The 23,134-nt window shown below is 38.3% G+C and overlaps 1 protein-coding gene across 1 annotated transcript in view; it reads right to left on the bottom strand.

Moving 5' to 3' along the window:
• STK32B (serine/threonine kinase 32B) overlaps positions 1-23,134 on the bottom strand; it is a 134,442-nt gene that overhangs the window by 64,194 nt on the left and 47,114 nt on the right. The window contains exon 4 of the mRNA XM_085309684.1: positions 4,026-4,199. Coding sequence (XP_085165810.1) covers positions 4,026-4,199 — 174 coding nt within the window. The remainder of the gene's footprint in view (positions 1-4,025; positions 4,200-23,134) is intronic.

Below are 23,134 nucleotides of genomic sequence, written 5' to 3'. Positions count from 1 at the left end.
ATATATATATGTAAATTGGGCATCCATATCAAACAGTTCATGCAGCACACTAAAATTATTTTGGAACATTATCATAATTTTCTTTCCAGACACCTGCCACATCCAGCCTCATCCTGACCAAACCTTGGCTTCTGACAAAGCCAAGTGATGATGCAAAGTTGTAAGGGCAATGCAGTTAACACTTGCCCCCTTAAAGAGAGAAAATGTGTTTCTATCGACACRAATGTCTTTCTATCAGCACGAAGCATATTACTTGGAAGCACCCTCAGTGCCACRGGCCTGGCACTGCTCTGCACTGGGGCTTGAGCTGCAAAAGCCTCCTGAGAGGTACCACATCTCCGCTACGGCTAGAAGAAAGAGTTGGATGAAATTGTGCAGCCTACTTTAGTGAGGAAGCAGGTGGTTTTATTAAAATGTATGAACGGCAACATTTGTGAAAGGAGGAGGCTGTTACTCATGTCTGAAATAAGTTTATTCAGCCTTTGATGGGAAAACTTTTATCAAATACACTGATATTATACAACCAGCACTGGAAAGAATATGTTTAGTCATACAGCCCTGAAACTTGATGTCAGCTAATACAGAACGCCGGATTTTGTTTGGCATCTGGGAACGAATGAGACCACGTGAATTACCAAGAGCCTTTCTGTACATGCTGGATCCAAGGGTCTATAAGAAATACTGGTCAGGAAACTTATAAGGGATTATTTATTCTTTTAAAAAATAAGGTTAAATATTATAATAGCAGGACCGTGGGGAAATAAGAGTTTGTGAAATAATGCACAGTTTAGAGATATCTCAACATTAAATTAGTTATTATGTAAGTTAAGTGAAAATTTGCCTAGAGTAGTCTTCAGATCATAGCTTGACAATGATAATTTCTCTTTTTAAAGTATTTGTAATTCTGGCTGTACATTTATGCAAAGGCAAACATTTCCAATAGAGCTACAAGTGAGACACAGAGCAGCATTCATTCTTGTGCCATAATAAATATGACCACTATCGTAGGACTGTGTGTGAAAAATATGGATTTTTATATACGTAATTAATGAAAAATTATGATTTTCACAAATACACCAGAACAGTAGTTCTCTTTACGCTATGTATGGTTAAAGTTGTCACGGAAGAATCACTACTTCTATTGCTGAAATGGCTGCCACCTTTAAAAATGCAAAGCTAGCTATACCAGCAAATTGTTGGCAGTACAAATGCAGACAGACAGTATGGCAACTCCAACAGCAACGGGCTTAACACTGGTCTAGACACTTCTCCATTCATTCGTACATGCCTGATAATTCCTTGTCCTGGCACTGCCACTTCCCTTCGTAATAAATTTCTGGAGCTGCAGGTTAATCTTGAAAAAACAATTCTGTCGTGTCACTGGATCTAATAGTAAGGGAAATCTGTACACATTTCATACACATCCATAAATACTGAGGAGGAGTAAAGTTCTTGACTCACACTCCATATATTCAGCTCTTTTTAAAACCACAACTTGAAAATCCACCTACCCAATCCAGTGAATCACTGAACTATTCTTTCTTTGTAGCACAGCACAAAATTTAGGAGGGGGCTCTCTCAATGGTTTAGTGACTCACTAAACCTTTTTTTTTTTTTTTTTTTCCTACAAACACACTCCTTTAAAAGTGAAAGCTCTGATACTGTTTTGTAGGTGAACATGTGAATGCTGACTGGTAGGACTTTGGCACAAAGGTTTTGCTGAGGTCTGCTACCATGAGGTGCAAATACCAACCAGCACATTGGTGTAATCTCTGACAAGGATGGTATATTTGCAATACTAAAGTAACAGCCACATGTTTCTTCACTGTGCAACACCGCTGGCTTAACTTCTTAACCAAATGAAATCAGCATTGAACTTTTGATGCCAGTTACGCTAGAGTGATTCGTGGCACCTGAAGATCTGCCCAGCAAAATTACATTTCAGTTCACAGCTGAGATGAGGCAGAAGGTGATATGTACTGGGACTTTCCTAACTAAATGTTCATGCCATGTTCATTGGCACTTGGATCATTTAGTGTTTTATGCTAATTGCTGGGAAGATGGGAGAAAACAGGCTCCTCACACTACAGCTAGATGGTTTGGGTAGTAAGTTAGGAGGAGTGAGAGCCACTTTCAGCTCTCAGGTCTGCCCTGTTCTTCTAAAGTGCAGCGGAGTCCTGAACCAGMCCTTTTACATCCTAAACAAGAATCCTAACTAACCAGCAAGTGACACCACCTGCAGGCTAAGAAACTGGTATTTTATCACAAGTTTGGTTTTGTGAAAACTTTCAATGTGGAATGAAAACAAAAAACAAACCTCAGAACTTGCCATCAGCTGGAGTCAGCAACTTCCACCACCAGGTCTACCTGCTCCTGGGACCCTGCAACGTTCATACTTGCCTTCATGCAAATCAGCAATTTTTGAAGTCAGTGGTGTTACTTTATAATACAACTAGCACAAAAAAGAGAATCTAGTTCTTAACATTTGTGATAAAGTAATACAGAAAAGAACAAAAGTTTCTTTCCATCCGGGTTTTGCTCAGTTTTACAGCTGGACTATGACAATGCAGACACTGTCATGAAAACTTGCAGTCGCAAATACTTGGAGCCGGTCTTTCATTTTCTCAAGACATTTGCCACCTTATTTAAGCTGTAGACTTTGTAACAAGTAACAAAATACAAGTTTTGATTAGAAACTGGATTCTTTCATGAATGTTTTGACAGCTGATTTGCATAAAATGTCTCATCATTAGAATGAGGATGAGGAAAAATCTCATAACTTTATTTTTCATCAAGAACATTTCTTAAGGCATAAAAACAAAGGTCAGATGAAATTCTGAGCTTGTCTTTTTAAAACATTCCTCGAGAAAGGAAAACATATACAGAATACATGGAATTGTACTGAAATAATAAAGTACACTGGGGATATAAAATTGCAGAAAATGCTTGCAACATTTGTGGGATCTCTAATTGCAAACAAAACAACAGTTGTGGTGTTTATTTGAATTTTGTCTTGTTTAATTTCAGTATACAGGACAACCACCTGCCTCTGTACCTCATTTCTTATCAATCTATCTGATTTCTTATCAATCTATCCCTTTTCAGAAAATGAATTCATACTTTTTATTGGCTCTTTACTATGAAATCATGAGATAGCTATGCTAGGTGGACAGGATGACAACTCTCAATTAATATATTTGGAGGAATTTATTTACATTGGTCATGGGTAGATCTATAGCTCAGATGAGTTCATTTTGGCCTCTGAAATTCATATCCAGCTTTGATGACTCACAAAACTGATTCTTTTTCTATTTAGACCACTGCAAATCAAGGAGAAATAAAGTCTAAAAGGAGAAATTCAGCCTAAAAATAGTAAAATAGAACAGGATCAAGCCCATCATTTTATAATTCCACAGTTGTTGTGCTTACATCACAAGGGACCTTGCTCCCCTACCTTAATTAAATACTGACTTTTTTAAGGAAAACAGACAGACTCTGATGCTTGACAATTTTTGGTCACAAATACTGTGATTACTTTAAATTCTTCAAAAGTAGTAAAAACAGAACTTTGTTGTAATCTAAAAAATGTACAAAAAATCACCAACTATTGCTGGTGCAATTTATTTCTGACTTTTTCTCTTTTTTTCCTCACCTCTCCTCCTCTTTTTGACCTTCAAACAGGTTCAGGAAGCTAAAAAATTATTCTTCATTCTCAGCTTTTGGTTTTGTGACCTTTTCCTGACGTTGTGGTATGAAGTTGTTGTACTGAATTATAATATGCATGGGAAGGAAGGATATGCATGGAAATGGGGCTACTGAATGGCTGACAGAAGAAAAAATACTTAATAAAACAAGAAACCTTTTCAGAGCCAAATTCTACCCTGGGATACCTTTGTGCAACAATTAAAAYTTCTTAAATGGGTACATAGGTTTTGGATAAATGAAACTATGTAATCAGATACAAGATAAAATTCCTGTGCTCTGCCAAAAGCAAGCAGTCCATGCCTCAAATAAAATCCACTCACCTRTGAATGATGTGGTATCTCTGCAAATAATCCAGGGAAAGTGCCAGCTCACAAATGTACAGCTTAACAGTTTCTTCATTAAAGTGAACGCTCTGCTGCAGATGGTAGCGCAAATCTCCTCCAAGTAGGAGATCCACCACCATGAACATGTCCTCTTCATCTTGAAAAGAATACCTAGAAGGAAGAGTCACAGAAGTACCTCAGAAGTAGATTTATTCATGATAAGGCCCTAATTTGTTCAAAAGTAACACTCCGATTTCTCCACTGCTGTATGTAGCACTTGAAGCCTGCCAGTCCCCACACTCCCCARCTGTGGCCAAACTTTGATGGTGGTGGGACTCTTTGCATATTCAAGGCAAGCAGAGCTTGAAATGCAGGTGTACTGCTATCTTGATTTCTCTGACCATAGATTAACACCTAAATGTTGACAAAACAGTATTTAAAACACCTTTCAGGTTTACGGGGGTTTTAGATAGCTATGTACTCATTCAGTTGGCAAAAATGGCCTCCTAAATAACAGTAGTTAAAATAAGGCCAGAGAAATGTACTTAGTTTTCACACATAAAATACTGTAGCTCCTTACCGATGAAAAGTATCACGGCAAGATATGAACCTTATGCCCTGGAGGTATATTCTGAATTCAGTAAAYGTACATGATGTTCTCTTACTGTGTATTCTCTACAGCTTGCACTGTAGCTTCAAATTCAATAAGAAATAAAATTGTAATTGTACTGCCTAACATTACATATTGTTTCAGTGTACAATTTATATTTTATGAACCGATGGAGTCTTCATGGTTATTGACTGAATTCTTCTGGATCCTTTCCCAGAACTGCTCGTTGGATACTCCAAGGCCCAAATTCTGATCTGATTTAAATCCTGTAAATCCAAATCTATAGACAGCCAATAAAAGTACACAGTGCTTGGGCAAGCAGGAATTTCCATGTGTTTCCACTTATCTTGCCATTGCTCTATTTTCTTCTGATCTGAGTAGACTGACAGAAACTCTCTGGTTTTCATTTCTGAATGCTGACTTTCTAAAATCCAGTATTTTAAAATTTCCAAATCRGGAATTGTGAATATCTTGTTTCTAATATGAAATCACTCTTGTCTGTGAAATAGTGTTAGTATTCATTTTGACTTAAAGTTGTATTAGCTTCTATCAGTTGTAGGTATGAATTGCTGAGAAGTGATCCACAGTGATAATGCCTCTTCCATCACCTTTATCCTACGAAGCATCTAATGTATATTGGCTACTGTTTTAAATAGTTGTCTTTTGAATTGTAAAATATACGCTTAAAAAATGAAACAGAGTGGGTTCTCAGAAAATCCATACCAAACAAACAAACAAAAAAAAGCAGAAAAGTCTATATTAGATTATTTTAATTGGCAGCTACATACAGTTTCACTTTTATTCCTAGGCTTGCACTTTCTGGAATGAGGCACTGCTTAGGGGTTGTCACAGATGGTTTGTTTTGAATTTAAATGCTTTCTATTCTTTCAGCACACAGTTCTGAGAAGCAAGTGTCTCTAGGTACTCTGATCTTCTGTTGCATTTCTGTATGCCTGCCAAATGCCAGGAGGGGAAAGCCATTTTATCTGCATTAAGCTTACTTCTCAATAAGTCAAATCACTGAAAGAAAATACTAAAGTAGGTGGCACATGGTGTCTACTCACCTCCAGAGACTCAGAATTTCATAACACAAGAAAAAAGAAGGCTTCGATTATATTCAAATTACTCTGAACATTGTGCAATACTGAGCCTGGAGTAATCTCAAAAGGAAGCTTAAATATGTAGTTGATGTTTAAGACTTTTTTCTTTTTTGACACTGCTGTATTTTTAAATAGAGTAGTTGTAGCTATGAACACATGTAATGAGAGATGTAATGAGAGATACTATTTCTTCCTTTAGTTACTGCTTGAATAAAGTAGGTTTTCTCTGGTTCCTTTTCACGGAAGAACACAAAAGTTAAAGACTGAGAACTTCATACTTAAATGTATAAATGAAATATTGTGTCTAGTCTGAGACTAAAGAGCTCTCACAGTGTCTAGAATCATGCGATTACATGTCAGTAGGAATAGTTTTGACGCAACTCTGGTCTCGAGAACAAAAATGTCCTGAGTCATTTCTTTAATGATTCAGCCGTCATGAGGGAAAGGGTGAGGCAAGGTAAAGAGTGACTGTTGTGAACTTAGTTTTAAATTCAACAACTACTCCCGTTCTTGGAAAAATGATGAGCATTTTTCAAAGTGTACCCATAAATGTTTGGTCCTGATAAAAGAGCCACCAGAACGATCCAGAAATAAATGTGAAATCTTGGCCCCACCCAGGCTGGAAATGGATTTTCACTCCAGGCTTGAGCCTGCTGACGCRCTCTGATTTCCCGTACAGCGTGAGCGGCAGGGGATGGTGGCACTTTATTATTTCCAAAGTAAACTTTGATGTGTCTGTGAATGATGAATAATTTAAAAGAGATCAGAACTGGAAAGAGCTGGTACTYTGTCCCATTGTGTTATGTCAGAAGATACCAATATTTGAATAGTCTTAGGGCATGCATAACCCTCAGGTGCAGAGGGCTGCATGCTATTTCTGCCCACATACTGTAACAACATAAGAGTAACTACCCTGGGTCGGTCTAGATATTYATCTAACACGAGTGTCACTGAAAAGCAGATGCTCAGGGAAGAGTAAAGAGTCATGTGGAAATACATAACGCTTCCCACCAGGACTCGGCCAACCTCCGCTCATATACAGCTCTGGGACTTTCTGGAACTTTTGGGGCATCTCAGGGAATCCAGGGTGAGAAGTGAGCGTCCTGGGAGCTGCCAGACCTGTTTGTGAATGATTAGGTTCCTGCCACAACATCTTGCCTTTCAGACAAACTTATTAACCTAAGTGCARTCCTTACAAACACAGTTACAAGGCTTCTAGCCGAGACTCTACCCTTGGAACAACATAATTGGAATCCAAATGGACAAAAAAAGAGCAAAGCCTGCAGAGATACACRAGTATGGCTAATGTCTGCATTCACCACCCTTCCCGCATCTGTCACAATCGGTGAATGAAGCACAGGCCAGCTTTATATACGCATTAAAGCCAGAATGATAGTGCACACTGAGACACAGCTCTTACAGTTTTGTATACTCTCTCCGATGTTCTCCTCTCTCACTTGTAGCCAGATTTTTCTTTGTTATTTATGTTGATGCAAATCTGTGGTAACTCTGCTAATCYTATGGTACCTGTTGTGTATTTATACAGGTTTGGCTGAGTATGAGCTGTTAATGTCCAGTTAGAAAGAACAGGTACTGTAGGTGGACATGTTCAATATTCAGAGTGGACATTTTCACCCATGCTAAATTATATTGCATCTGACACGGTGCTAATGGTATGCATATAGCCATGGATAATGGGATTTTCCCTGCACTGTTGATCCAGTTGGCTCAAACCTGCATGGATGACATTTCTCAGACTGCCAGGTTCAGATCATGATGAGATAAAAGGTGCTGCAGACAAGAGATTTCTGGAGGATAAATGAGATTATTACACTGCACTTCTATACCTACAGCCTAGAGGAGGACTAGGACATGCCAAACAGCAGAATGCCTTTGGTGGTCACTCCGCTGAGTAGTTCCCACAGCTAGAGTTTTAAACTACTGAGCAGGAGCCTCCAGGTCCTGCTGTGTGGCTGGGAAGTGACTGCTGTTACTCCTGCGCTGTGCAGAGGACCCACAGAACTTGGTGCACCAGCTCCAATGGGATTCGTTCGTCACGGTCACAACCTGTTTTGTTCTCTGTCTCTCTCCCTTATACAAACCCAATATTCCTTCTTTACACAAGAAACAAAGTATTCCCTTTCCAATATTTCAAGAAATAAGTAGGTTTGATTTATTGGTCCAAGGATTGAAATTGACAGAAGGTGAAACATTGGCCCCTGAAAAAATGAATCTTTAAAAATTTTGCTGTGGGTTGCGGAGGGGCTCGCGGCAAATCAGCCAAGGGGAGATCAGCTCTTGGAGCAAGCACTGTAATTCTACTTTTGTAAGCTTCTTATCTGCTGAAAGACAAATGACATACAGGAGGACTGATTGATTCTGAAGTAAAATCAGAGGTTGTTTTGGATTTTTTTTGTTAACCAGGTAGCTGAGAAATACCTTACTGAATGAATTAAGGCCTTGTGACTTCTACTGAATACCACATTACTAAGTTACTGTAAAGCCACAGCCTTAATCCTCGCAGAAATGAGAGAATAAATGGCTTGTAGTTAATTGCTTTCTTTGGATTCTTCTTCTTCTTCCCCCCCCTCCAAAAAAAGCAGTGTCATGAAGCAGTCATGGAAACAATTCTAATTACAGTACTAGTCTCTGCTTTCTCTTGCTTAAAGAGAAGTTTTAATACATTAGAATCAGCTTTCTTCAAATTAAGATAAAATAATAATGCCCCTAGCAACAACATATTGGATTTTTGATTTTTTTTTCAGTCTGGAAGATAAATTACAATTGAATAAACTCCTCCATGGAAACAAATCAAAACAAAGCACTTTCTGAATGAGTTACATTTGTTTTCATATTTATATCTCTCTATTTGATTTTATAATATCTACATTTTTGTATTTTTATCATATTTATATTTATTATTTTTCTCTCTGTCTCTTTACATAAGCAGTTAAAGAAGAATTATTAAGATCATTTTCCCCTTTATAGTCTATCTTCTCTGTTAGCTAGGGTATTTTTTTGTTGAAATTCTGCCAGATGAGGCACCCACTATCCAGCCTTCTTTTTTCAAATGTATTACCTGCAAAAACAGACATTGCAATGGATATTTTATGTATGACTTTAATTTAAGAGTAAAAACACATTATAAAGACTTCTTCATTAAGCCCAAACCAAACTTTATAAATCTGAGGTAATCAGCTAGGTAAGAAATACACAATTCAGACATTCAACCATCCGCAGCTCTGCTTTGTAGTGAGTATGATAAATGATTAAGTCTTGGTAGCTCCTAATTAGAAATTTAAAGCAACATCTTTTCCTAGTTTTCCCTGGTAGTAATACAGGGAGGAGGTAATTTTTTTAGTGATGCAAAGACCCTCTGATTATAGATTTTCTTGTGAACTGGAAAAGTAGATAAAACACACCAGAGACTGAAGTTCACTTTCCAGACATCCAGTGTCAGCAGAGCAGTGCAAAGCAGAGAAGTGGAGCAGTACATTGGTTCCTAACTTCGCAGCTGAAATAAGGAACCCAAAGGGCTTAGGAAGGATTGGCCTTATGCCTCAGTGCTTTACGAGTCCCCTCTCCAAGCCCTGCTCAATCCTGCTGCAGAGCCACGCAGAACTGGTCTGAGTTAGTAATGCTTTGAGGAGCCTTCCAAACACAGACACATCTCAGCAGAAAAGGCTGCTCTTTAACTTGCACAATCCCATTCAGCCTCTCCAAGAGGGGGCAGGCAGTTGATGGTGTAATTCTCCTTAACTGGTCAAACTGGTCTCTTTCAGAGAAGTCACGGGGTTGTATCTGGACTACTTGGTTTCTCCTTTTAAATAGACTGCTCAAAAGGAGATTTTAAATTTCATGCAGGAGTGCAAATTCTAGAACCCTTACCCCCAAATCAGCGTTTTCATCGCTTCAAGGTCTCTGAGCAGGAATCTCCTGCTAATGTTTCCAAGGATCACCAGATCCTGCAGATCTCACAGAAAAATTTCCCAAAGAACCTGTGTACCAATACTTGCTAATCTCTTGGAAACTACACCATTAAGCTGTGGATCCCAAAGGTCTGGGAATCCTTTTTCTGAAAGTAAAACAAAACTGAAGACTCTGAGATCTTTATTTAGTGATAATCTTTTGAATAATGCCCTGCTTTCTGCAAGAAAATTCTGCTCAGCTTTCCTATTGATGAAAAGGCAGCTTTCACCAGAGTAATTGCCACTGACCTACTCCATTTTTACATTATGGGTAGTTCTGCACAGCTCCAAATATGAAGGCATCACTGTGCTACCTTCCTAAAAAACAGAAAGCAATGCTGCACATGTATTTGGTTAGTAAGGATGCACAACATGCATGACTGTTCTGAGACAGGACACAGGCTCTGCTCTTTGGCTTCTCCAAAATTCTTAAATAAGGCTTTCACAAAATAACTATGCATAGAAGCTGCTTATGGATAAATGACAACAGAAAATGCCAGTAGATTCTCTACAGAAAAGCATGAGGTGGCACGGTTAGTGCATCACACTCACAAGACTGCATAATGCACAGGAACCCCATCTCTCCTTCTTATCTATATGCCTTACAATGAACATTAGTATTTATCAAGATAAAAGTGCCAGGTAACAAGGATCCTATGTCTAACTACCTTGTAATTTGCATGGCCAGCATATATATAATGGTTATGATATTTTGCCAAGCTAGAAAAGCATCATTTTATCTTTCCTTTACAAAGTGCAAAGATCTGAAAAAGTATAGCACATATAACAGTTATTTACTTGAATTGAGTGAAAAATGGAACAACAAAAAAAGCAATTAATGGTCTCTGTGCAGCTTGTGACACAGAATACATAGCAGAGAAAAGTAAGGAGGTTTGCCTTGAATATATAGTAAAAAAGAAAATCCAAAATTTGGGAAAATTCACTGCTTTAACTTTTAAATTGAAGGAATCTTGTGCTGGGAATTAGTAAGAAAATATATTAAAAGCTGACAAAATTACTAATACATATATGCTATAGATTGTGCCAAACAGAACATTTTGGTTAATAAAGAGAAATCAAACCACTACAACATTAAAATATGGCATAGTACACACCGCCTCTTAATAGTCAATGGTATTACAAATGAATTTCTAAAGTTAAAGGCAGCTTGCACCTTCTTCATATACAGTTAATACATTATCCTGCAGTTAAGACAATTCTGTCATAACATCTCTGTGTAAGGGGAGGGCATAATTCATGGCTTTAGTGTCATTATTTCTCGATATGCTTGCCTTGCTTTGGTCTCTTAATAGCCCAGTTTGTGTACTGTGTTATAGAATACTCCTCACTCCTTTGCTGGGCAGTAATAGGGTCACCAGAGACTGACTGTATTGAAAAAAAAAGAATATCACTTAAAAACTTGAATAATTTGGRTGTGACAGAGAACTATGCCCTGAACAGTTAGGTGAAAAAGAAATACAAAGTATGGCTAATAACACCTTTATTTATTCTTATGTCAAGTCATTAAAACTTGGCTGTGCTTTAACTGCAAAGATATACTGAAAACTTTTATATCCAAAGCGAATGGGAACAGCAAATACTTATATTTGAATTACTTGGTTTATAAAATGAGATGTCCAAACTAATTAAATTTCAAGAAAGTTTGTGTTTTCTGCCAGTCAAAGAGAAGCTTTAAGTGACAAAACACCTGATCTATGAACSGCTTAAATTAGAGCATGTACATTTGAAATGTTCTTTCATAATGTCTGTCTTGCATTCATTTCTATGGATTTCTTTTATCCCTTTGTAAAATGGGTAAGCACTGGTTATTGGTATTTGCAATTTGCACTTGCAAACTATTTTATAGAAGTCTTTTGTTGCAAAAGAATGGAAACACATTTGTTTCCAAACTCAGAAAGACAAGAGCCATTTTTCCAAAGGCCGTTAAAGACAAGGGACAATTAATTCTTTTATTTCTGTATAAATATATAAAAATATTTTTGAAGATTACATTAAAAACTGTTCTATAAAGTTGTTTCTGCCTATTTGAAATTGCATTTCAATTTCTATTTAGCCCTGATGTGACCAAAGGGAATAGCTAAGAAAATTGACTAAATAAAGACTAGCCTGAAATAAAGCTTTAAGGTGCTCTGAGAATTTCTGTTGTAGCAAAGGTACTAAGAAATAGGCTGCAAACTCATTACTATAGTATATATTCATATAACTAATACCAATTCATATTAGCTCCAAACCAGCTAGGGGCTGTCAATTAGACCTATTTTAGTATTCATCTATACATGGAAGAAGTGGGTTTTTCCTCCTCCAGAAAGATAAAAAGAGGCCAGAAACCCTCTCTGATCTGAAAAATAAATGCTCCTCATTTTCTTCGGCAATAGCCATAGCATTAGGCTCAGCTCATCCCAGGTACGCTCAGCAACCAAACAGCAAGCAGGCAGCAAAGAACAGTAATGTTATAAAGGTATAAAAGCAAAATGCAAAACAAATAAGCACTGTTTACTGTTTTACTGTGTACTATGCCTCTGCCTAATGAAATAATCCTCATTACTGCATTTTTACATGCATAAACTACATTGATAAATGCTATGTTGAGCTGCTGGAATTCTTTRTGAGTCCTAATCACCTGAGATGGTTCACCCCAGGGCTTCTTCTCTTTCACTCCTTCATCTGGCTCTAATCACCCATATCTTGTTCCCTCTAAAGACAGTATCTTTATTTCTGCCTCCCATTTTGGATGTGCTAGCTGAGAATGAGGGCCATTTGAGAAGCGGGTAATGGCAACAGCTTTGGACATTTTGCCTATATTTAATCCTGGTATATTTTACAGTATGGTAGAGAAACCATGTGATCAAAATATTGRTAGTCATCTCCTGATTAGACACAGTTCTTTACCGTTCCCCTAAATCACGTGTGAAGAACTTAGAGCCAGCATTTTATATGGACCACAACCAAGTGATATATTTTTTATGTTAGTATTGAACAGCATTCACTGAACATTAACACAAAATCATAGAATATTTAAGCTGTAAGGACTCTCTGGAGGTCACTAAGTGCAACCTCCTACTCAAAGAGGGCTAATTTCAAAGTTTGATAAGGTTACTCAGGACCTTATTCAGACAAGTTTTGGAAATCTTCAGGGATGGAAATTCCACAGCCTCTCCAACCTATCTGTTCTAGCCAGTCATTGAGTTTGGGGGATTTTCCCTGCTGCATCATGTCGTTATTATCTCTTTTCCTTTCACTAAGCATCTCAAAGAGTTTTTCTCCCTCTGTGTATATTGCCATCCTTATGYCACCCTCTCTGTGAGTGGAAGACTGCAATTAGATCCCCACTTATCCTTCCTTTCTCTTCTCCAAGCTAAAGACACCATCAGCTACCACTTGAACATCATATGCTCCAGAACCCTAACCATCTAAGWAGTTCTCAATTTGACTCTCCATCATTTGTTGATCTCTTGTCTAGAGGGCCCCAGACTGAAGACACTGCTCCAGATGGGACCCACAATGTCTGCTAGAGGGGAATAATTACTTTCCTCAGCTTGCTAGCTATGATCTTGCTATTGCATCTTGGTAAGTATGATGCAGGTTTCCCAAAGAACATGGGGACAGGCAGAGTCAGAAGAGCCCAGTAGCTTCATGTCGTAGCTCTGCTCTCTAAACCAGGAACAAACCTGTTCTCTAAAACTTAACAGTCTTGTAGCGAAGGGCCAGATGATCTCACATCATGAAATATCAAGGCAGAAGAGGGTGCGGACTGATGATGGGTCCATGTTGCAGGGATTCTGTTTGGCATCAGCTGTCACATCCTGTTTCCTGCATCCCAATAAGAGCAACCAGAGGAAGGGCTTTGACTGTCATGTATCCTCCCTACAAACTGCTCAGCAAATTCCACTACTTAGTGGGAGTACCAATTTCCAACTTTGCAATTGGTCAAGAACTTGGTTTTATATCTTCTGGAGAAAAGGGAGTGCGTGAATGGAACTGGATAATCGAGTCCATGAAATATTTGCTTTAGTGAATGCTGCTGACCAAGAAGCATGATTTCCAGTTTGAGAGGGTATCTGGCAAAACTGCTGGCTAGCCATTTGGAAGAGATATGATAGAGATGCCCAAGGCAGAAAATCACTCCACAAGTATTTTTGAGGTAATAAGCGACATTTGCTGAACCCATCACAAACATTTGTTTGGAATCTGGAAAGTTTCAGACAGATAGGCAGAATTTCTGTTGCAATATGAATGACTAAAAGCAGAAAAGCTACCAAGCAGCCACACTGCTAGCTATTGTTACTGCTCTGACAACTTTTTTACACCCATAGACTAATAGTGATTCATTTTTTGAAGTCCTCCATCTCTAAAAGTACTTTCTGGTGATTTATTTTTCAAGAGAAAATTAATTACTCTTCCAGMTCAGTTACTCATATGCTTGCAGACTTGATGGCACAGTGTCATGATAAAGTCTGTGTTTTCTATTAGGCCAATGATAAAATAGAACTTGCAAATGAATGCAAGAGAGACTCGTGTCTCAGTCTATTTCCGTAGGATTTTAAGCAGATGTGGATGCAATATTGTCAAAGCTCATTTTATTTTTTCTGTTATCACAAAGAGCATGGCAGCTTTCACCAAGTTCGCTTAGTTTTCAGTCAGCTTCAATCTTCATCAACCTGTTTTTCCACGTATTTTATCTTCCATATATATTTTGTTGAGAGGATTAAGGAAAAGTCTCTGCTATCTCCTCTTCTATATATAGCCCTTTTTATGATAGGTACATCATAATTACACATGAGAACCCTATTCTGCTTGAGTGAATAATAGCATTTAGAGAAGGCACTTGGGATTTGCTCATATTCCCAGCTGAATGCAGACTCTAAAATCCACTCAGCTATGTTGGAGATGTGTTATGACTGGCTATATTCATTGTACTTAATGAATATTCTCAAAGTTCTTCATTATCATTTCATGTTATTATCATGGCTAATTTATATCACTTCATATGCATGTGGCACTACAGCAGTAGCAATTATTTGTAGAGTGCCAGCTAGTCTCTCTTATCCCTGTTTGTCACAAACACGTGCAATTGAAACAAGCAACAGACAGCCTATACAAAGAACTCAGGGAAAATACTCAGGTGAATGAGTGCCCATGACCCACCCAGGAAACAAATTTCCAAGAAAGGTGGATTCTTGGAAAAGAGAGAGAGAAAGAAAAAGCTTGATGGGAAATGTAAACTGAAAACATGCAAATTTCAGAAGCAAGTCCAAAGCCTTCAGCTTGCAAAGCCTGGATCTTTTCATTTTATCAGCTGATTGGCTCTCTAAGCTGGGCCTAGATACAAGAAAAGAGCCCTTAAGAATAGAATTCGAGCAAATATTTGTCCCATGGAGCAGTTCCTCTGTTTCTCTTTCCTCTTTTTCACAATCTTGCTATCTGATATTCACAACACTTACTTCATCCAGTGGAAGATTAAAAAAAAGGAAAAAAAAAATTGTTGCCAACATCTCTAAGCATAGACAGAAATCACTAAACAAGGATTTCAACCAGACTGAATAAACCAAAGTTTCAGAGTATTTGGCTCTAAGGTCTGGCTGAGGCAGCAGGAACTATTGAGAAACCCAGCTGCACGTTTAGATTCATAGTTTGGTGTTATCCAAAGTTCAGCAGTCAAACGTGAGGCGGATTAAAACAAATGGCCTCCAAACTCTCCCCATGTTTAGTTTCAACACTGTTCTATTTCGGAGACATTTTTTTAAAACCRTTTTTTCAGGTTTATAAAGCAAAGAAACATCAAAGATGCAGCATTCACAGTTAAGCTTCAATCATACAAAGATTTAACCTTCAGCAMAAGAAAAGCATCACTAAAAGAAAAATAAATGAACACATTTTGAGGATAAGAATAAGCATAAGTCTTTACCATATACAGTCTCATACACTGCAGGGATTGTGTATGTGTATCTGTTTGTGTGAGCACCCTGTATGAGTTGAGACTTAAAATAGAGCTTCCTTTTCTATTTAGCTAGACCTGAACCAGGTTTTCTTCTGAGCTATATGAAAACCTGCATTTATCTTTGTATGGGGCCTAGAAAAAGCAGGTCAGGCATACTTTGCCTATGTACACCTTCTGTATTTCATTGCCTTRTTGGAATTTGACAGGCGTCCAGTTATGCCCTTCCCTCTGCCTGACTTTGCTGGAGATCAAAACGCCTCTGCTATGATTTGCCTTCTTTTGTTTTTGTGGAAGAAATACCCAAACACTTGTCAGCCAGTTTCCCACAGAATCTCCCCCACTCTGACACTACCCTTAGTGAATAAAAAACATCCAAGTTTGGCTCAAAAAGTTTCACACAAGGAACTCCTCCTATTTTCTGAAAATGACTCACTTAGTTTAGAACTCCAGTGGTAAAGCATAGCGCTTGCAATCCCATGTAGATGCCTGTTAACATTTTTAGAGAAATCAGACACTCCTCTTAGTAAGATATAGCCTGTCTTTAAATTGTGCAACATTTCCAAAATGCTGCTATAAATTAAAAAAGTTGAAGTGAAATACTGTTCATGCTATTGGATCTTTACTAGTGCATTTCAGGCTGCCTTCTCAACAGCACACTAGCTATTTTGTAAGCTTTCCAGGCCCAAAAGACACAACAAATTTTGAATACTAATGTGAAAAATGGAGTGCAGAATATAACAGGTTTATTATCTCACTGTAACTATAACTGAGGACAGAAAGCTATTTTCAGTTTCAATTTAAATTTTCATTTTTTTCCTCATAAAAATTTTCCCTACAATCAACTTTTCTAGAAAGGATGTAAGATAGCAGCATGATTTAAGAGATTCCCCAAGCAGCATGATCATCTTTTCTTTTTACTCACGTATCAAATTTTGAGAGACCTTGGAAAACTTAGAAATGAAAAGATTTTATTTGCCTTTCTAGAAGAGCAGCCATAAACCCAAATGGGACCAGATGGGTTACACTCAACAACTTATTAGAGCTGAGCTTCTTTAGAATTAGTTTTACTCTATCTGCATTTAGGCACCTTATTAATGTGCTTTAGGTTAGAAAACTAGTTTCTCTAGGAAATCTGTGCAGTAATTAGAGAAAGATGGACACCTCCAGAAGAAACTCTGTAGATATATAGGTGTACTCTGGAGATACCCTCTTCTTTCCRTTGATTACAGAGGAAAGAAGGCTGATGTCTGAAGTTTACCAGGAATAGTTCAAGTCCCTTCTGTGCTGACAAGTCCCTGAAATGACCAGCTAGTCACTCACATCAATATTCACATATATGCTATAAGGATGAAGAATCCTCTTTAGAATAAACCTTTCTTTTTAGATTCTGTTTAAAACTGACTTCATTTTTATTATATATGAAAGCTTCAGATAAAATTCTCCCTTACAATATTGTGCAGATTTCAATAACTTATAATTTATTTCTTTGTCCTGTTTTTGTTTTCAAAACCCAGCTCCTGACCAACACTAGCACAAGCATACCTGATGGAAATGTATGTTTCTTGGGCCCTTCTGGCCCAGGAATGGGGTTTTATGATCTCAGTACATCACAATAGTCTATGATAAAGAACTCTAATTCTGCCCATTTTATTTTTGTTTAAATTTTTCTGGGAACCACTGTCACTGAGCCACAGTTCTTTATTCATGCCAACTGCTAACAAAGAGTAATATTTTTGAACTGGCAGAATTTTATGTCAAAATGTAGTTCCTGAATAATCAGATCTCACTGTCACTCTTAGCTGCAGCTTGTTTTCCCACTTCCCATTATAGTCACAMTAAATGGTAAGATTTGATGTAAAACTCAGGTATCTCTTGCCTTCTTAGTTTATAGTTGGGTTTATCAGGTTGATTCAGAGTAATAGGAAAGAAGGAACTTCAGCTGTCAACTACTACAGTTCTATCTCATCCTAGACATTTGAATTYATTCTGCAGAATGGCCTGTCAAGCCTTCAAGATTTACTCTTCATTTTTAACTTTAACCTGGCAMACTGATGTTATTTGTGGTAACGGCTTAGTGTAAATGAGGTACAGGAAGCAGGAGCATGTCAAACCATCAGGAGTAAGGAAGAGACCCAAATAACAGCAAAGAAGATCATCTGTGAAAGTAACATTGTGCTAAGGAGGGCTCATTAACAGAAGAGCAATCTGTTCTGGGACTGCACCGCAAGCCTATTTCACCAGGCATCTTGTCTCCTAAAGCAAACAGAAGCAGATGATCAAGGAGTAATAGAGAAAGTACACATAATTTCTCGTGTGTACTACTGCCCAGCTTCCACATTTATAGCTGCCTGAGTCACTATTGATTCATTAAGGATACAGTGGTTATTAATTGTACAGAAGCTAGCAATGCGCTTACCGCTGTCTTTCAGGAAGACTTCCCTAGCTACACGGCCTGCACTGGAACAAGCATCCTACAGGCAATATCTTGCATTTTTGGTCAAGAAGATGAGACTAAGTCGGGTGCAGTCATCGTGAATGCCCAAATCTACAGCTCGAGAGATACAGTGCTTCCTCGACAGTGCTAGTGGATGAACAGTTTCTCTTTCAGGCTGTTCAGCGTGACAGGATCCAATGCTACTTCAATTCCTGACCTGTTCTGCCTCATCACACACATGGCCTGATCTTACCCGGAATCTCTCTCAACTGTTTCTTTATGTAGAAAATGGTGGGGGGTATGAAGRAGGAGATCTAAGTAGCAGTGCTTCAAGTTTTGGTTCATTGCAGTTCAAAACACCCCTAGAAAATCCCAAACTTATTCAAATCCTAGTGCCTAAGCACTACAAGAGTTGCTAGGACTTCTACAACAGTCAAAGTACAAGATTCTTGTGACTTAAAGATATTATTATTCTTAATTCAGGATGCAAGGTAAAAAAAAGTTTCTGGGTGCATCTGAAGTATTTCCTTCGGATATTTCCTCAGGAAAATATGCTCCAGAAGGTTCTGAGCTTCTAAGTCTGCTAGGGAGTTTGGTCCCCCAGGGCACAGGAAAGGTACATGCTGACCTAAAAGCTTGGGAGCTGGGCAGTCCACCCTCTGGGATGGGTGGAGATCTTGTCACCTAAGCAAACCAGAAGCCTGCATGCAKGGGAAGGAGAAGAAAGCCAGTCTAGGAGCCCTTTATTCCTCACAACCCATTAGCAAGAGAGCCCAGAGTCTGGCAGTCTAAGAGTCCTCCAGGCAAGAGGAGAAGAGGGTGGTTTTCCAACAAAATTTTTTCTTAATTGGCATGTCTTCAGAACATTTGATTCACTTTAATTTAGGTTTTCCTCAYAGAAACAGTTCCCTTGGAAAAAATTCACCCAGCTCCAGTAACAGCAAACTTGCTTTGCTTCATACAAAAAGAAAATCATTATAAACTCTCCTCCCAAGATTTTTTTTGTCTATATTTGTAGTAATAATTGTAGTGGATCTGACACTTGTTGCTTAGGCTGGCAGCTGGAGAGGGCAATGGAAACAATATTTGAGGATATTCCTTTAATAAGTTCATATGAGACTGAAAAACATGTTGGATAGGGACTGGGTCTAGGAAAGAAACACCAATTTGTTGTACACGTTAATCAGACCTTCTAGCAGAGGTTTAAAACAGTTTATACACTACAGGAAGTTGAAAGGGAAAAATACTTTCAGCATACAGATTTGTAGACTGAAATAGTAAATTTATCTAAGAGGAAGCAAATAACTATAGAGACCATCCTTTGTTARCAGATGTGTCAGCTGTGGTCCTGCGTACAGATTCAGAAATACAGCAAAGTAGTCAAGCAAACAAAGTCTAAGAATGAAGCTGAGTAACACCCTAAAAACAAGGGTGGGAAGGCAAAAATCCTCATTTCTTTCTTTGTTCCACGTTCTTCTGTAATTCTTACACAATATCTTTAAATAGGTACCTAAACAGTCAGAAAATATATTTATACCTATAGTTTGGCTGTGTAAACACTGACTCGACTAAACATCTAGGTAGACAACTGAGTATTAAACCAGTGGTATAAATCTCTCTATCACTTCTCCTCTCTTCAACAATGGTGACAACATCCAGCAACCTCATGGACTTGCAGTGCAGAGGAAATAATGTGTGCAGAGCACTCTGCACATGCTATTGAGACTATCAGCCTACCCATCTGGTCTCTGGCTCTGCCTCAGGAATATAAATTTTAATACAGGCCATTGGCGTGGCTGGTCTGCAAAACAGAAATGAAAAGCAAGAACGGGCGTAGTGGTTTTGCAGCCTTCCACAGGCGAGGCAAATCTTGGCCTTGTGTTGCTGCTCTGCTTTTTGTCATCAGCATCCGATTTTAACATGAGCACAGATTTTCTGCTAAGCAGCAGCAGATCTCTGGCGTCAGTCTTGCAGTCCAGCTTCCCAGTGGAGGAGCAATAAGTCACCACCTATTTGACATGGAATGGCCTRTGGAAATTTAAGAGGAAACCAGACTGACATTTACTTGTCTTTATCCACTAGGCTATTACATAAAAGAGGAAGAAGGAATGGCATTTGCACCGCTGTCATTTGAAAAGACGACTTGATCCTAGTTTTACTTCTGAAAAAAAAGAGGCTGGTTACCAACAGGCAGGAGAGCAGTCTGGGCTGTGATTCTCAAGCAAATGAAGACACCTTCCATACTGGGCTCAGTGAGGGACCAAAACCCTCCGAAGAGAAGAAAAGAGTCTTTTCCTAGGGACGAGCTGTTCATGCCTTCCCTCTGCCAGGTGGGGTTTTACATACTCTGKCCCACAGAGTCCAGATCACCTCCTGCTTGCATTAACAGACCCTGAGATCTCTGCTCCAGGGCTGTGCTTGTGCTGGTTTATATCATGCTTCYTGATGCTAAAGCACCTTTGTTCTATTTTGGCCCTGCACCAAAGCATATCCACACCAAATGGTTTCCTGTGAACTGTCTCTGATTTAAACATTGAGTAGTGACTCGACTATTTACATTTCTTCTTACAAAAAAGCAAATACAACCCAGAATCTTAACAGCAAGTCTTCTCACCTGATGGGATACAGGTCTTTTTTAAAAAGCCTAGTATTTTTTTTTTTTTTACTATAACCGACTGGTATTTTGTTACTAATAAAATGGGGAGGGGGGGAGCAGCACTTAAACAGAAGAGCTCAGAAGCGATCACTTTTGTAATTTGACATTTATAATGTGGCATACATGATGAAGGTCTGTGCTCAGAAAGATAAGGGCAGAGCATGACATAAGAATTCACCTCAAATAAATCATCAGGGGAGTAATATTAAGCACAAAAGTGGGCTAATATTATTTTCCCAAATGCCAGACTGTAAATCACCATATCTCACAGCTTCAAGGCTGCTGTCACTATTTAGAAGAAAAATGATTAATTATGAAAATACACACTGCATTCACATCCATTGAACAAAACACCACAGAACTGGATAAACACAGGCAAAACAATTACCACAGAAGAAAAAAGTACTTTTAAAAGAGCTATTTAAAAGACCCATCAGGAATGATGAAGCATTTGCTTCCTTCTTCTGCTGCTATAACTCACTTGCTTTGTTATTGGCACCGTAGATGCATCAGTTGTCAAGAAGACAGTCTGCTGGGAACAGGAAAGGAACCAGAACATCAGCAATTACTGTAATGTCAGAGGGGRAAAACTGCGCTATCAGCTGATGGCAGCATGAGGCCAGCAGGACTGAAGTTTGGCCTGCGTGCCAGCAGCATAAATTGTGTATGAAATGAATATTTAAAAGGTAGGAAGGAAACCCTTTGAAGCATCAGGGTTTAATCAGAGAGCGGGCACAGAAGCCAGTAGACACTCCCTACCTACCTATTTTCAAACTAACAGTTTGACAGCTGGGGAAGTTACTGCAGATCTGTTTCCTTGCCACTTTGTGTGTCTTAGGCCATTACAAAAGGGCTTTTGTGAAAATTGGCAAATTACACTGAGGATGTGGAATATCCCATTGTACATACATTATTGTCTTTGGTAATCATGAGGAAACACGTAAAGTAACTATTTACAATAGAATCTGTACTTGCACTTTACAAACATTAGCTATGAATTTCTCCTACTTAGCGATATAAGCAAAAGTAAGATTCCTTTGCCACTTACACATTGATTTAACAAATGTTGAGAGGTTTTAAACTTAGTCCCTTACAACAGAATGTAAAGATGCTCTTTTGCTATGGATTCACATGCAATAGTGCCAGATAGAGGTTCAGAGAAAATACACATTTCCAGGCTGGAATAGCCCAAGGGCACCAAGAACCGTGCAGAACCTTCAAAATGACTATTAACAGGAAACTGTCACATTCAAACACTGGGTTTTGGGACACCAGAACCAGTATTTGTAGCTAACCCAGAAAGCTCATGAGGACCTCCTGAAGGCTSCAGGGACAAGGGAAATCCAGCTGATTCTGAGAGGCAGGGCTTTACATTTTTTCTCTCTTTCTTGTCGATAGGAAAACTTGAATTCCAYGTCTATTGATTTTTTTAAATGGAAGAAAGGCTTTGACATTTTCTATTTTTCTTTCTTGTGGTACTTTCTGTAGATCTCCAGCCATTTTCAGTCAGCTGTATAATTATGTTTGGTGTAGCAAATTCCTTGCTGATGATGCTGATGTTTTGTTTATACATTTGTCAGACCTGCTGACACACACACCTAAATTTTTCAGAATTCTGATACACACTTTTCCCCCATTATATTTTATAGATTGAATATTATTTATTCAATAATGTAATTTTATACTATTTATTTGCTTAATTACCATCAGAGATCTATTTTTATCTGTATGTATTTGATTAGTAATTCATAGATACTCAGTGACTGGTTTYGGTCTATTATTGCTCTCTTATCTCTTGCCTCTTGACACAGTGGGTCAAAATCTGAATTTTGAAACCTGGGAAAASTCTGAATGATAAGACTTTGTAGCAGCCGCAATTTCTTCCCGGTTCCATACTGACAACAGTTATTGTTCCTACAAGCACTGATGTGAAGCATAGAATAGGGCTATGAGCAGTTGAATCTTTATTTCAAGAAGCCAAACTGGTATGAAGTACCATTTTAAAAAATGTTAGATTAAATCCTCAATATATTGGCTTTGCTAAATCAGCATATTAGTTACTTTTATACATTTTAGCTTGGTTCTAAACTTTAAAATGCAAAAATTAAAGCAATTTCAAAATRCAACCTTCTGTTTTGAAAGCAATTTTCCAGCTAGCTCCCATTCCAGTTGAGAACAACCAGTTTTTTGGCTCTCCAAAGAACAGCTATGAAGTAGTACCAAATTCAGGGAATCAATCCCTTGATTAAAATAAAACTAAAGTGCTCATACCTCATTAGCATTAATCTCATCTATTAAATCATTGTTGTTGTCACCTCTCCCAGAAAGTCAGACCCATTTCTTATCATAGGAGTTATGTGCCCTCACTGGCTCTTTCTC

The sequence above is a fragment of the Rhea americana genome, unplaced genomic scaffold (assembly GCF_003343005.1).
Source record: "Rhea americana isolate MKP2758 unplaced genomic scaffold, rheAme1 scaffold_30, whole genome shotgun sequence".
Classification (NCBI taxonomy): domain Eukaryota; kingdom Metazoa; phylum Chordata; class Aves; order Rheiformes; family Rheidae; genus Rhea; species Rhea americana.
This window is presented reverse-complemented; position numbering and strand designations above follow the sequence as displayed.